Below are 16,621 nucleotides of genomic sequence, written 5' to 3'. Positions count from 1 at the left end.
CTGTAACAACTGTGATCTGTATAATATATTATTATACATAATAATATATGTTATAATATAAATAATATATTGTTATATTTTTTACAGAAAAGGACTCAAACCTCCAAGAAAACTGTAGCTCCTAATCCCTAACAGATTATGCCGCCAGACTAGTAATTATGCAAGTAAACGACATTGTCCTACAGCTAGAAAAATTGGATGATGCACAAAACCCGAAGTCTCAAATATGAATCAAACTTAAAGCCTGACCAAATTAGACTGGCATCCAGTACACCCTATTCAGGCAGATCAACCCTTGATCTTCCCCCGAGACACTATAACAACCCTAGACTTACAAAGAATATTAACAATTACTTTTACAAAAATTTGGCTGGAATACAATAGACCCTATTTTCGGTCAGATATCTCTCTGACTAGAATATAGGTACCCCTCTATAGAATTAATATTAATCCTGAGCCCAAGAAAAACATAATTAATCTTTGCTATTACCACTCATCAATTTTCCCTGGGACTGAATAATTTCTTCGAATAAGCGTCCAAATATCAAGAATTTAGAGACACGCACTCCACCTCCCCCAAAGAGGCTGGATCAAGCGTGGACATCGAAAAAAACTGGGAAAAATTATTCTAATATCAATTTTAACCAAGTTTGTTTGCGTTCACATGACCCGTTCTTTGCTTCCATGGATTCTCGTAAAAAAAATTTGGAACCCTTCTCAAATAACACAAAGCCAACAAACTCTTAATTCCTACCAAGTTTAGATGATATCCAATGTCTCCTTCTGGTAGAAGTGCAGATAAACAAAGTTCAGGCTACCTTCCCTTGCCCCAGCGAGGGCTGGTAGGGGCCCAAACTCCCAAAAAACAAAATTGGGGCATTCTTCGGTAGAGTTCTGACATAGAGCTTGACTCTATCTTAGTCTCCACTGAGTGGGGAACTTCCAATTGGAATTATCTCTCGGGGAATGTTTTGCCTGAAAAACCTTCAACTGATTTCGTAAGAAATTCAACAAAAAGAAGCTCTAGAGAGAAGACTAAGTTAAATATAGATTAGTGTTCTTTTCTGTTATTCTGTTATTTTTCTGTTATTCTGACTTTTTTTTGTGAAATTGTAAATAATTAGTGTCATATTTAAATAAGAGAGAAGCATTGAAGGGCTCAAGAGAGCCTAGAGAAAAATTAGGTTTCTGACTACTATAGATTTTCTAAAAATACTTTTGTCTCAAAAAAAAAAAAAAAAATATATAAATATATTATATTATAATATTTTAATATAAACTGCAGGCAACTTGTAGACTGAATTTAAAAACACAAGCAGAACTGTTGTACCGCTCACAAGGCTTACACAATTTTCGCTTCTCATTTTTTTTTTAAATTTTATTATTATTATTTTTGGGGCTTTAACGCAGTCTCGTATGATGAATTCAAAAAATCCAAATGAAGATGAATTGACTCCATTTTTGGGTCTTGCCTTTTTAGTTAAAATATCCCAACTCCCAAGATTGTTCCAAATAACTCCTCTTGAAATTAACTGAAAATTACTAGCTTACAAATTCGCGTTTTCCCTATCCCCCTTCCCATTTTCTTTTTTGCGGACCAAGAAGTTCAATTAGTAGCTTACCATCAGGCTTCGTCACACCAAGTGATGGGACCAGTGAAGGGGTACTGCTAAGGATTCGTTTTATCGACTCCGCTTTTTTACTCCGACGTAATCTCTCCTCACAAGATATTTTGAGATCCTCCTAAAAAAAAACATTAAAATTTAAAACTACTAAAATATTTAAATCGCAGACATTTTTGATAATGCACTTCGACACAGAATAAAAACATTAGGTTCAAGATTAAAACTAATCGAATTTATAGACTGAATTTGAAAACACAAGAAATGTCGTACACAACGTTTGCAAAATGTTCGCTTCTGATTTTTTCTTTTTCTTGTTTTTTTCAAGAAAAAACAAGAGCTAAGAGCTCATATGGCACTTATGACGAAGCAAGAAGAGCCAGGAGCCAAGAACTCATATGGTATGAGCTCTAACAAAATTCTAAGAATCAATGGATTGATTTAAAAGAAAAATCTGAGGCTTAATGCCGGTCAGGATTTAAAATACGAGCTCTGAGTCACGATTTCCTTCTAAATATAAAAATTCATTAAGATCCGATCACCCACTCGTAAGTTATAACTACCTAATTTTTTTCTAATTTTTCCTCTCCCTTTAGCCCCCCGTATGGTCGAATCTAGGAAAACGACTTTATCAAGTCAATTTGTGCAGCTCCCTGACATGCCTACCAATTTTCATCGCCCTAGCACGTCCAGAAGCACCAGACTCGCAAAATCACTGAACCCTTCCCCCCAACTCCCCCAAAGAGAGCGAATCCAGTATGGTTACGTCAATCACGTATCAAGGACATTTGCTTATTCTATCCACCAAGCTTCATCCCGATTCCTCCACTCCAAGTGTTTTCCAAATTCCCCCCCCCCCAACTCCCCCAATGTCAAAAGATCTGGTCGGAATTTGAAATAAGAGCTCTGAGACATGAATTCCTTCTAAATATCAAATTTCATTAAGATCCGATCACCTATTCGTAAGATAAAAATACATCAATTTTCACGTTTTCCAAGAATTCCGGTTTCCCCCCCAACTCCCCCAATGTCACAGAATCTGGTCGAAATTTAAATTAGAGCTTTAAAGCACAAGATCTTTCTAAATATCAAATTTAATTAAGATCTGGTCACACTTTCGTAAGTTACAAATACCTCAATTTTCAAAATTACCCCCTCCCCATCTCCACCAAAGAGAGCAGATCCGGTCCAGTTATGTCAGCCACGTACCTGATCTCTCCGCTTTAAGTATTTTCTAAGATTTCCGATCCCCCCAACTGCCCCCCCCCTCAATGACGCTGGATCCGGTTAGGATTTAAAATAAGAGATCTGAGTTACGAGGTCCTTCTAAATATGAAGTTTCATGAAGATCCGATCACTCTTCCAAAGTTAAAAATACGTCATTTTTTTCAGAATCCCCCCCCCCCTCAATAGAGCGGATCCGTTCAAAATATATAAATCACGTATCTAAGACTTCTGTTTATTTTTCCCACCAAGTTTCATCCCGATCCCTCCAATCTAAGCGTTTTCCATGATTTTAGATTCCCCCACCCCAAACTCCCCCCAATGTTACCAGATCCGGTCGGGATTTAAAATAAGAGCTTAGAGACACGATATCCTTCTTAATATCAAATTTCATTGAGATCCGATCACCCATTCGTATGTTAAAACTACATCATTTATTCTAATTTTTCAGAACTAACCCCACCCCCCAACTACCCCAAAGAGAGCGGATCCGTTCCGGTTATGTCAATCATGTATCTAGGACGTGCTTATTTTTCCCACCAAGTTTTATCCCAATCCCTCCTCTCTAAGTGTTTTCCGAGATTTTAGGTTTCCCCCTCCCAACTCCCCCCCCCCAGTGTCACCAGATCCGGTCGGGATTTAAAAAGAGAGCTCTGAGACACGATATCCTTCTAAATATCAAATTTCATTGAGATCCGATCACCCGTTCGTAAGTTAAAAATACCTCATTTTTTTATTTTTCAGAATCAACCACCCCCCGCCTCCCAACTACCCCAAAGAGAGCGAATCCGTTCCGGTTTATTTAGGACTTGTGTTTATTTTTCCCACCAAATTTCATTCCGATCCCTCCACTCAAGGTGTTTTCCGAGATTTTAGGTTCCCCCCCAAATCCCCCCCCCCAATGTCACCAGATCAGGTCAAGATTTAAAATAACAGCTCTGAGACACGATATCCTTCCAAACATCAAATTTCATTAAGATCTGATCAACCGTTCATAAATTAAAAATACTTCATTTTTCTATTTTTTCCGAATTAACGCCCCCCCCCCCCTCAGATGGTCAAATCGGGAAAACGACTGTTTCTAATTTAATCTGGTCCGGTCCCTGATACGCCTGCCAAATTTCATCGTCCTAGTTTACCTGGAAGTGCCTAAAGTAGCAAAACCGGGACCGACAGACAGACTGACAGAATTTGCGATTGCTATATGTCACTTGGTTAATACCAAGTGCCATAAAACAGTTAAAAGTTTAAAACTGGAACAAAGGGAATAAATATTTTATAGAATTTCATCGCAAGATCAAGATTTATCATATCCTTATAATGCTCCTAAAAATAAATAATTATATGTTGATGACCTTCCACTTTTAAATAATTAGTCTAAACAACTGAATTGTAGAGTGTTAAATGCTGCCAAAATATTGTGAATGATTTTTTTGAAGGTTTGTCAACAGGAATGTCATGAATTTGCAAAAAAAATATATCGATGAAAATAATACGTTTCTACATTGTAAAAACTGTCGATTTTTTCATGCTAGTCGGAGACAGAATAATAGGGGAGGAGTTGGTATCTTTATAAGAGATTGTTTTTCACCTTTCTTTACGCAATGAATTTATGATTTAGAATGTTTAGATGATATTTGAGAGTTGTGCACTAGTAGTGAATGATGAAAAAAATATGTTTTTGGTAATTGTGGCATATCAGCCACCACTATCTGGAGTCTTTAAGACAATATGAGCCATTGTTAGATTCCCTTGCCAAAGAACGCCATCTGTTTTATGTAATGGGGGATTTTACCTGACTTACTGCATAGTGCAATAACATATCTGAATAACCTGACATAATGCAGCATAATGCTTCAACATTGAATAAGGGATTATAATTTATTAATGATTATTAATAAGGTATTTAATATTAATAATATTAATTATATTAATAATATTAATAATATTATTAATTAATATTAATTATTAATTATATTAATAATATTAATTATATTAATATTAATTAATTAATAAAATATAATATTAATAATATTAATGATTATTAATAGGGATTTAATATAAATAATCTTATTAATTAATATTAATAATATTAATAATATTAATTATATTAATATTAATAATTAATAAAATATAATATTAATAATATTAATGATTATTAATAGGGATTATTAGGGATTATAATTTTTGAACGTTTCATTTTTACATGGTTTGCTACCTACTTGCTTGCTACTATCAAAAATTTGTGAAAACCCTTAATAAAAAAATATCTAATATTTGCCATAAAAACCCATACTTTTTTAATGATACATCTGATCACTGTGTTGTTGTTTCGGACTTCCCTGGGTCAAAGTTGGCACTCCAAAAGATAGCAAATAAAAGTTATAAAAGGGTAAGATATAAAAGGGTAATTAACAAGAAAACAATAAATGAGATGAAAGTAAAGATAGAAGACATAGATTGGACTGATATGTTAAATACTGAATACCTGAACCGGTCAATTGTTTTATTTTAAAGCAAGTTTAACCAAATATTTGACTAATATAAAAAAAATTGACCAAATATTTCACCTAGAAAAAAAATAGATTGTATAAGATGAAGATGCAGTACATAAAGGAAACTAATATTGCAAATTTCAGAAAATGGAAAAATTGGCTAACTATTGTTCTCAGAGAGGCAGAAGCAATTTCGTAAATGCGATTCACCTCGGAGAACTTGGAAAATAATAAATGAAAAAATTAATAGCGTTAAAACAAGAAAAATTGCATCTCGCATTAAAATTGATGAAATGGTTAAATTAACGGATGAGAGAGGAATGGGGAGAGCTGACCGTTTTAGGAAAAATGGAAATAATCTGGTGGATCAAATTTGCGATGAAACACATAATCATAGAACATATTTACCAAATTAAGTAGATAAGACTGTGTTTATATACCCTATCCAGTTCTTGGAGTAACAAAAAGCTGTTACTAGTTTGAAAAATGGATCTTCGACAGGATGCGATGGTATGTCGACCTCTCTGTTTAAAGATTTAGCTGCTGCAATTTCTCAACCGCTTTTATTTATTTTTAACTATTACATAAAAAATGTATTTACTCCAGTTTGTCTTAAAGTAGCTAAAGTTCCTTTATATAAAAAGGTGACAAAGGTAATCCAAACAATTATAGGCCTATTACAATTTTATCAATTGTTTTTAAAGTTTTTGAAAAGATAGTAAAGAGCATGTTTACTTCATTTCTGGAAAAAATAACTTTTTTCTCCCAATCAGTTGGTTTCTTGAGTGGTAAGTAGAACAAGCAGTAACTGCTTTACATCATTTCTTATAAGAGGGTATGGATGATAATGCTCTGGTGGCAACTATATTTTTTGACATAAAAAAAGCTTTTGGAACAATAGACCATGCAATTCTTCTTGATAAGTTGGAAAATATAGAAATTCTTGGAATGGCTCTAGACTTAGTAAAATCGTATTTATCTAAAAGAAGTTTTAAAGTTCAAGCTGGTGAGGAGTCATCACACATTTTTCCACTAGAAAATATAGGGGTAACTCAGGGGGTCTGTATTGGGGCCGATACATTTTTTTTTTATTTATGTGAATGATCTTCCAAATTGCATGCCTTCGGAAGAAGAATTATCAATATTGTTTACGGATGACACAGCAATTAGTTTGAAGGCGGGCAATGAGGAGGACCCTTGAAACTGTTGTTTTGAATGTAAAATCTTGGTTTAACGATAATCGACTAATGCCTAACCTAAAGAAGTTGGAATTTATTTTTTTAGGAAGAAGTTCGAGGTCAATGAGGTGTGTTTGATTTCAAGCTATTAATATTGGTATTTCATCCATAAAAGAGTGGATGTGCTTAGATATTTAGGTATTTATATAGATTCAACTTTTTTGTTTAAAGCACACAGGCCTATTAGTAAACTCGTGTCAAGAATGTCCAGGAATCTCGGTTGTTTGTATCGATTGAAATTTCTGTTTCCGTACCTGATCATGAAGACTTTTCTCATCATTACAATGCTATTTTTAATATTACCCAAGCGTTTGGATGTTGACTTTCCCTTCGCATTTACTAGGACTCTAAATTGTTCAAAATAAATCAATAAGAATCTTGTACCATTTTTTAACACACCCTAGGAAGACAGAAAAATTATCTGAAATTGAAATATTCTTTTTATTTCAGGATATTCTTGATTTTTCACCTTAATTTAGGTATATGATTTTTAAACATCCAACGTAGAATTATTTTGTCAATAGCATGAAACTTCTGTTGGAAATAAGCACAGTCATTTATCAAGAGCTAGGAGTAAGTTTTTTTTTTCCGTTTATTAAAAATGAGAGATCAAGACTAAGTTTAAGATATCAACTTCCCCAAACTGCCAACAAATATAAGTTATTTGATACAGCAAGAGAATTACCATCACTCTATACACATAAAAAGAAACTGAAAGAGATAGTCCTTTGCACCTAAAGTAACGGGGATTGAATGTATTATTGATTTATTTATACTTTGTTTTGCAAATCACCTCCATATCTCCGTGAGTCAATGTTTTTTTTTTCTTTCTTTCTTTTCCTTTCTGCTCTCTATCTTCTCTGTATAAACTTATGAATAGAGTTTTCGGTAAATAAAGTGAAGTTAAGTCACGTTTAAATACATCGATATCGTCAACAACTGGAGATTTACTAATTGCTAATATAAATAGATAAAAATATATAATTTATAAATAGCAATACAAATGGATAAATTATACAAATGAATAAATACAAGTATCCAAAAAACTAAACAGACAAACTGGAAGAGCCTCAAGGATTCGTCTAGAGTCGGTCCCTGAGGCACTCAAATAGAGTACTAATCAGCAAATTAATAAAAAATCTTTTTAGCGTAAAGAGTGGGATGTTGAGGAGGGACAGCCCCTTTCATATACGAAAGAATTTCTCTTTGTTTGAAGTTTTAATGTCGCTCCTTACTTTCAGTTAAAAAAAATTGTTTTTTTATATTTAATTTCTGAACGTTTTTGAATCAATGTATGTTTTGATTTTGGCTCACTGCATATGAGTAATTAAACGAAATTTGCATATTGATTTATCTTTTTTTTTTTTTGCTAAATGGCTTTCTCATGGCTTTGATCGGACGATTTTGATAAAAAGAGGGGTAGAGGAGGAGGCCTAGTTGCCCTCCAATTTTTGATTGCTTAAAAATGCAACTAGAACTTTTTATTTTTTTTACAAATGTTTTTATTAGTAATAAATATACGTAAGCTTACGAATTAACTTACCTAATGAACTTCTATATTTGTGTATTTTTATTATGTATATGAGGGTGTTCACCCCCTCGTCAATACCTCACTCTTTACACTAAGCTTGAATTTTGTCCCAATTCTTTAATAAAGACCCCTGAATCACAAAGGCCGTAGAAATTAGTAAAATTACTTAAACACTTTACTAAAACTACTAAAAATACTTTAGTGTGAAGAGCGAGTTATTGAGGAGGAGACGAACGCCCTTATATACGTAATAATTTCTGTTTATTTTAAGTTTTAATGCTGCTTTTTACTTGCAGTTGAAAAAACTTTTTTTATTTATTTTCTCTTTTTTTTAAATAATGCTAGAAAATCCTGTGCCCCCTTCATGGAATCTTCCCTCATGATGAATTCCTCCATGGAAAGATCATTCCACGTAACCCCTGACCCCTCTCAACGCAAAAACGTCTCTTCACTTCCTAATAACCATTACTATATGTAAACAATGGCCAAATTTTGTACCTTGCAGCCCCTTCCCCGGGAACTGTGGAGAATTAAGTCGTCCTCAAATATATAGTTATAATGTTTTTCGACTATGCTGAACAAAATGGCTATCTCAAAATTTTGATCCGGTGACTCTGGGAAGAAAATGAGTGTGGGAGGGAGCCTAGGTGCCCTCCAATTTTTTGGTCACTTGAAAAGGCCACTAGAACTTTTCATTTCCGTTAGATGAGCCCTCTCGCGACATTCTAGGACCACTGGGTCGATTGGATCACCCCTAGTATAAAAAAAACAAACAAAAAAAACAAAAAAAAAAAAAACAAATAAGCACGCATCCGTGATCTGTCTTCTGGCATAATATACAACAGTCCACATTTTTTAGATATGAGCTTGAAACTTCTACTGTAGGGTTCACTGATACGTTAAATCTAATGCTGTGATTTTCTTTAAGATTCTATGACTTTTAGGGGATGTTTCCCACTATTTTCTAGAATACGACAAATTTTCTCAAGCTCGTAACTTTTGATGGGTGAGACTAAACTTGATGAAACTTTATTTTTTTTTTAAATCAGCATACAAATTCAATTCTTTTGATGTAACTATTGGTATCAAAATTTCATTTTTTACAATTTCGGTTACTATTGACACGGGTTACTCCCTACTACAATTCGTTACCACGAACTGTTTGAAACACCCTACAAATCAAGTTGTTCATTCAGTGGCGCATTGCAGAATCGGTTTTTTGTTTGTTTCTTTCTTTCAGCTCAGCGTGAGACAAGACAAAGAGAAGTGACAATTTTCTCAAATTTTATATGTAAAAATATAAGATTTGGGCTATATATTTGCACATTGGGGTTTGGAAGGGGGTAAAGTATTTGTACAGTGAGAAGTTAGAAAATAATCGTTACTACATAATATGGAGAATGATTTTACCTAACACATTAGGTATGCAGACCCGTTATATTTCACCCCCCTCCCCAGCCTAATGTGCAAATATAAAACCCAAATTTGTTTCTAAAGTATTATATGTTCATCTTATTTTGGCATATTTCATTAGGACTGAGCGTCAGAGAAACATATTAGAAGAACATTAGGTAATGCATATATCATAAAAGTACAACAGGAATAACTAAAAATGTCTTTTCAAATGGAAAATTGTAAGGGTGGCAACAGTGCGCTAGGTCTTTAATACTGAAAGCTTACACCAAAACAAGGAGACAAATTAAAAAAAAGATTGAGAAGGTTCTCTCTGATCAGGACATTGCGTCTTTAATTAAAAGTAAACTTTTCAAGGGAGAACAGAATTTCCGGACCCATCATTTTCCGAGCCCCTGGCAAGAAAAGAACCGAACGTAAATCTCAGTATCTGGAGGTAAGAAGAAAGCATCTCCGGGAGCAATTTACCAAAGGATAGCGGATATATGAAATAGCGGAGCATTCGTTATTTACTTACTAATTAGATTTGTCTTGGTAGTAATGACCTCATTCAGCTATTAGTTGTTGGCGTGGCAACACTGGTTAAAACCACATAAGTGGTTATAAAAAGTGGTTAAAAATGAAGGAATAATCTTAAATACACAGAATTAGGTACACATTCTCTTGGCATTTAAATCTCTTTAACAGAATTAAATTATTATTTTGATACACTCAGAAGCCAAATCGATTAAGTCCACTTGTTGAGAATTTTTTTAGACTCTAGCGTCAAAGCACGTAGCCTGTCATCATCTTAGTACAGTTAAAAGGATGTTCTCCAAAACTAAGGATTCATAATAAAAGATGGCGAAGACATTCTGGCTGTAGATCGCTAAATTGTTTCATAAGAGCCAATTAGACGTTTTTATAAGATCAAATTAGCAATTTATTTTATAAGAGCCAATTATCCACTTTATAAGAGCAATTAATAAATTATTTTTGAAAGAGCCACTGTACATATTTATAAGAGCCATTAAAAAATGATTTCATAAAAGCCAATTATACATTTTTATAAGAGCAACTTAATAAATGATTTAAATAAGAGCTAATTATGCACTTTTATAAGAGCTAAGAGCCAATTGTACATTTTCATATGAGCACATTAATCAATTATTTTATAAGAGCCAACTTTACATTTTTATAAGAGCCAATAATACGCTTTCATAAGATCTAATTAGTAAGTTATTTTATAAGAGCCAATTTTACATTTTTTGTAAGAGCCAATAAGTAAATTATTTCTATAAGAGCCAATATACATTTTTATAAGAGCCAATTAATAAATTATTTCATAAGAGCCAAATATACATTTTTTTAAGAGCAAATTAGAAATGATTTTATAAGAGCCAATTATGCACTTTTATAATATCTGAGAGCCAATTGTATATTTTTATAAGAAAAAATTAATAAATTATTTTATAAGAGCGTATCTTACCTTTTATTTCCTCGACTAGATAATTGGGACATTTAAATGATAGCCAACAATGTATTTTAATAATTTTGTTTTGCATCTTATTGTGTTTTATAGCCTATTTTCTATTTGAAGTTTTAAATTTTTTATTTGTTTTTATTTAAGTGGAGTTCATGTCAAAATCTATTTTAACACATTGTAAATACTCAAATAAATTTGTCTTTATTTCAAGGAATAATCAGAAATTCCTATGATTGCCTATTCATGTTACTTTTTTTATCTGTTTAGTAAACTTCAGTCAGTATTTGACCTGTCCAGAGCGCAAATTGGTGGAGTGTACTTTTTTATATTTTTATTTTATTTTGTATTTTTTTATTTTTTATATATTTTGATATTTTAGCGTCATACATAAAGACACTCTCCAAAATCAAGGATTCATATTAGAAATGCCACATTTTGCTAAAATGTATTTGTTATTTTCAAATGATTTTGGCTATGTTATTATAATCGCTTACGAATCTTTTTTTGTAAAAACCTAATATTCCCATTCTCGTTTTTTTTTCTTTTTTTAGGTAATTGCCTATTATTTATTAATTATTAATAATTTATTGTTATTTATTATAATTATTAACTTTTTTTATTATTTATTATTTATTTATTATATATATATATATATATATATATATATATATATATATATATATATATATATATTATATACTACCTATTTTCTTTTTATTATTTTTTAGTATTTTTTAAAAAATAAGTTATATTATAATTAAAAATTAATAATTAAAGGTAAAAACTGTTAAATCGAAATCATAGCTAAGAATGTATCATCTGTATGAATTCACTTCGCTGTTTGTTTTTTATGGACCTATATCGATGTGGCCTCTGAACGATTCGCAAGCTGAAAATAATCACTAGTATAAATTGTGAAGACGTGTTTTATGATGAGAAATAAGATAGCTATATAAGTTACGTGAAACAAGAATTTCCTCCAACAAAAAAAAAATCAAACCTTGCTTGAAAATCATCATTTAAAAATAATTATAAGACTGTTGGACTCTTTAAAAGAGAGGTATGAGTGGTCTCGACCTGGTGTTTTAAATGCAAGACTGGTTAGCATAGAATAAAAATTGTTAATATGAAATATGAAAAGATTTCCATTACTAACATAAAAGAATCCACATTAACGAAAGTGTAAGAAACTCTTATAAAAAAAAAATTAATCTTCAAATGTACTAAAAATTGAAAATAAAAGCGTAGAGTGGTCAAGATATAATTAATAACTATTCGACGAAGATAAAAAAAAAAAGGTGATTATTGTCATAAGCTTTCGTTTGAGGTCTAAGTCTAAAAAACTTAATTTTTGTCACGATTTTAGTAAAAACAAGTTATTCTTTCTCTTGGTGCTTGATGAAGATTTCACATAGCCTAAAATATTAAAAAAAAAAACTTTAAAAAAAATTTCATCTTCGAACGCACTAAGAAGTTACTTTCGTTTCTAGTCTAGAAAATATTAATCTTTTTGGTTCTCATTTCATGCTCCATTTTTTCTTCTTTAATTTAATTCAATTTTCTCCATTTTGTTAAAGAAAGTAGGTTATAAATAACTATATACTGTTGTTTTAACAGAGCATCAAAAACTGTACTTAGAGATTATGTCTCAACTCCAACCGATAAGAGTTCAACATTCATACCACCAGCATTATATCATAGTAGTAAAAGGAATGCTGCGTCAGAATTAAAAAAAAACATTACAAAAAATGTTTGCAGTAAGGATGCCAATTGAGGACAGGGGGGGGGGTAATTATCATCAATTAGATTCTGAAAAATATGGACTTTGGTATTTTCATTGAAAAAATGAACAAAAAATAAAAGTTGCCCCCCCCCCCTAGATTTTGAAGTCTTCATTATAAAAAATTGAAGAAAAAATCTTATCGCCCCTGCCTCCACATTTCCATAATTTGGCGCATCGGACATATAGCACCCATTCAACGTTGATTCTTAATTAAACGAATCACCAAAAACTTTTTTAAAGCCTTATAAGGCAGTAGGCTTGCAGTATATTCAGATGATTCTCCGACAGCTTTTCCTAATTAAAAATGTTTTCGTATAATCTGTTAAAAGGCTTACCACACTCTGCTATAATTTTTTTTTCCTGACAAGGAAATATATATTCCGCAATTGTTGGGAACCTTAATTAACCTGGGGAAAGAGAGGACCAGCTTTTGGCTCCATTCCAATGTTAAAGAAATCCTAACTCAGAAAGACTTCTTTTTACTGACTCTCCCAGACAATGAAATGTTGCTTGCTATCTAAATATAGGAGATTTTTGAAAATGAGCCAATTCCGTTGGATATACTTGTCAGAAATAAATTTCCATTTTAGTGAAATTCCTTCCCAATGTGGAATGCAGTGATTTAAAGCTGGATTAGTAGTGTATCAAAAAGTTCCAATTCGGCCAATGCTATGTAGGATTGAAGGTTCAAATTAAATGTCAAAAATTCAGAGTAAGGAAGTTCAGATTCAACAAAGAAGCTCAAAGTTTTCTCATATAAGTTAAAGAATTCCTCCAAGATTAGACCAATCACCATTCAAAAACGGCGGTGAGAGGGCCACAAATGTTGGTAGGTCCAAATATTAGTGTGTAAGATAAACTTTTTTTTTAGTAAGATGTTTTCCCTAAAACTGTCTTCCCTGAAAGCTTTCCCTAGCAATGCCATGTGGGAGTAAAAGCTTATATTATCAAATATGAAGCTTCTTTTATTTCTTTTAGAGAACAAAGGCCTTTTTATACTTGTAGAATATTTCCCCAATTTGGTATATGCCCTAAATGACCCAAAAACAGAATAGAAACTTCCCTGGATGCGTTGTAAGAAGCTAAAAATGTCGCTGCTATTCATTTTCCAGGTTTCTCGTAAGAGTCTATATAAATATTTTCCCTAATACTGTCATGTTGGGATTCCCTAAAACTGTTTTCCTGAATGCTTTCCCTAGCAATGTCATGTGGGAGTAAAAGCTTAGATTATCAGCAATGGAACTTCTTTTATATCTTTTAGAGAACAAAGACCTTTTTATGTTTCTAGAATATTTCCCTAATTTGGTGCAAGCCCTACTTGACCCAAAGAACGAAGCAAGGCAACAAAGAACTGAAATAAAAGGGACAATTTAAGAACTCACTACCCGATTTTGATTTTTACTAGTGTGAACTAGGTGACCTAAGAGTATCCTAGGTTTAGTTTTGAAATATGAAGCATTGCCTCTTTTTTTTTCTCTCTCTTTTTTTATCGCATTAGTTTCTAGTCATATTAGATACTCAAAGTGTTTTATTATTATTATATATTTTTACGCAACAAGCAAAAGCGTTCTACGTTGTGGTAATAATAAAAAAAAATAAAAATCTTACGAAAAGGGAAAGATGTTACTGCTAATTGTTTCCCTGTATTCTCCACAAGAGCTTTTTTATATGTTTTATATGATTATAGTTTTTATATGTATATATGTTTTATGATTGTAGGTTTTATATGTTTATAACTATATGTTTTATAAGTTTATAGTTTTATGTGTCTATATGTTTTACAATTATATACTTTATATGTTTGTAATTATATGTTTTATACGTTTATAGTTTTATATGTCTATATGTTTTGTAATTATATGTTTCATATGTTTATAATTACATGATTTATACGTTTATAGTTTTATGTGTCTACATGTTTAATAATTTCATGTTTTATATGTCTATAATTATATGTTTTATACGTTTACAGTTTTATATGTCTCTATGTTTTATAATTATAAGTTTATAATTATGTTTTATACGTTTATATTATTAAATGTATTTTTTATGTTTATATAATTACATGTGTATATTGTATGTTTAAAGTTTTATATGCATGAACTTATAGTATTAATATGCTTCTATTTATATGTTTTTCTAGCACTGCCACGTCATGACTGTACCTAACACTGTTTTTTTCCTAAAAAAAAAAATTCTCAAGCAAGGTCATGTAAAGCACAAGCTTTGAATATCAACCAAACTTATACAAAATGTTATAATTACAAATTGTAATTAGCAAAATGTAAAAATTAGCCAAAATCGAGAATGGTATATTTAATTAATTAAAGATCTTAAGCCGAACTGGCCAGCACATGTACAATTTTAGTTTAATATTGGTGGCAGTTTTTTTTCTAATCTGTTGTTAGTTTATTTTAGTCTTTGTTTCTTTTAATTATTTTAGTCTTTAGTTTAGTTTTTAATTTTTGTTTCTTTAAGGCTGAAAATCCACCTACGAAACATCCTATTATAAATTGTTATAAATTAATTAATTAATTGTTATTATTAGTAATACTATTATTATTAACGTAATCTTTACAGGATCTAGACTTTTACCCTGAAACAGCTTTCTTACTTTAGAAAGGCTTTCATACCTATCATTAGTTTGCATACTCTTCAGATTTTTGTCCATTATTTTCCCAGATTATTTTCCCCGTTTTTAAACATACGAAACATCCGCGTCGTTTTTTTTTTGTCTTTTCGCTACTGACCGAAGCCTCGTTTTGTCTCTTTTCTTCATTGAGTTTTCGCTCTTTGTTTCTTTGGTAAAATTATGAGAAAAACCATATGCAATTATAAAGTTTTTGATAGTAGCGGGCGCGAAATTTAAAAAAAGAAGCATGAGTGAAAAATGACCTGAAAACAGGTGGCGCCAGACAGCTTAAGAATGAATAACTTTCCATTGAATGTGTATTTCTCTTTTGCAATCAACAGATGATTGATATTTGATTTTTCACTAGCAAAAAGCATAGTCAAATTTAATAAATACTTAATTATTTTACTTAATTGTTTTACTTAATTATTATCACGGTTTCTATAGCATTATAATTTTATCTTATTGTGGCATATTTCATTAGGATTGAGCGTCATAGAAACATATGAGAAGAACATTAAGTAAGGCGTATATCATAGAAGTACCATACGAATAACTACGTTATAACCTATAACGCGCATTGCAGAATCGGTTTTTGTTTGTTTCTTTCTTTCAGCTCAGCGTGAGACAAGACAAAGAGAAGTGACAATTTTCTCAAATTTTATATGTAAAAATATAAAATTTGGGCTATATATTTGCACATTGGGGTTTGGAAGGGGGTAAAGTATTTGTACAGTGAGAAGTTAGAAAATAATCGTTACTACATAATATGGAGAATGATTTTACCTAACACATTAGGTATGCAGACCCGCTATATTTCACCCCCCTCCCCAGCCTAATGTGCAAATATAAAACCCAAATTTGTTTCTAAAGTATTATATGTTCATCTTATTTTGGCATATTTCATTAGGATTGAGCGTCATAGAAACATATTGGAAGAACATTAAGTAAGGCGTATATCGTAAAAGTACCATGGTAATAACTAAAAATGTCTTTTCAAATGGAAAATTCTCAAGGTGGCAACCGTGTGCTAGGTCTTTAATAAAAAGCTTACACCAAAATAAGGAGACAAATTTAAAAAAAGATTGAAAGGGCTCTCTCTGATCACGACATTGCGTCTTTAATTAAAAGTAAGCTTTTCACGGGAGAACAGACTTTCCGGACCCATTATTATTATCTCAGTCAACGTGACAACACTGATGTAAATGTGGTGCTGCC

The 16,621-nt window shown here is 31.7% G+C and overlaps 2 protein-coding genes across 2 annotated transcripts in view; both read right to left on the bottom strand.

The window, feature by feature from the left end:
- The window catches only part of LOC136038979 (uncharacterized), a 154,615-nt gene that overhangs the window by 76,251 nt on the left and 61,743 nt on the right, over window positions 1-16,621 (bottom strand). Inside the window, exon 9 of the mRNA XM_065722497.1 lies at window positions 1,623-1,743. Coding sequence (XP_065578569.1) covers window positions 1,623-1,743 — 121 coding nt within the window. The remainder of the gene's footprint in view (window positions 1-1,622; window positions 1,744-16,621) is intronic.
- LOC136038490 (GRB10-interacting GYF protein 2-like) overlaps window positions 1-16,621 on the bottom strand; it is a 147,646-nt gene that overhangs the window by 94,210 nt on the left and 36,815 nt on the right. The window lies entirely within an intron of this gene.

This window comes from Artemia franciscana, chromosome 18 (assembly GCF_032884065.1).
Source record: "Artemia franciscana chromosome 18, ASM3288406v1, whole genome shotgun sequence".
Taxonomy (NCBI): domain Eukaryota; kingdom Metazoa; phylum Arthropoda; class Branchiopoda; order Anostraca; family Artemiidae; genus Artemia; species Artemia franciscana.
This window is presented reverse-complemented; position numbering and strand designations above follow the sequence as displayed.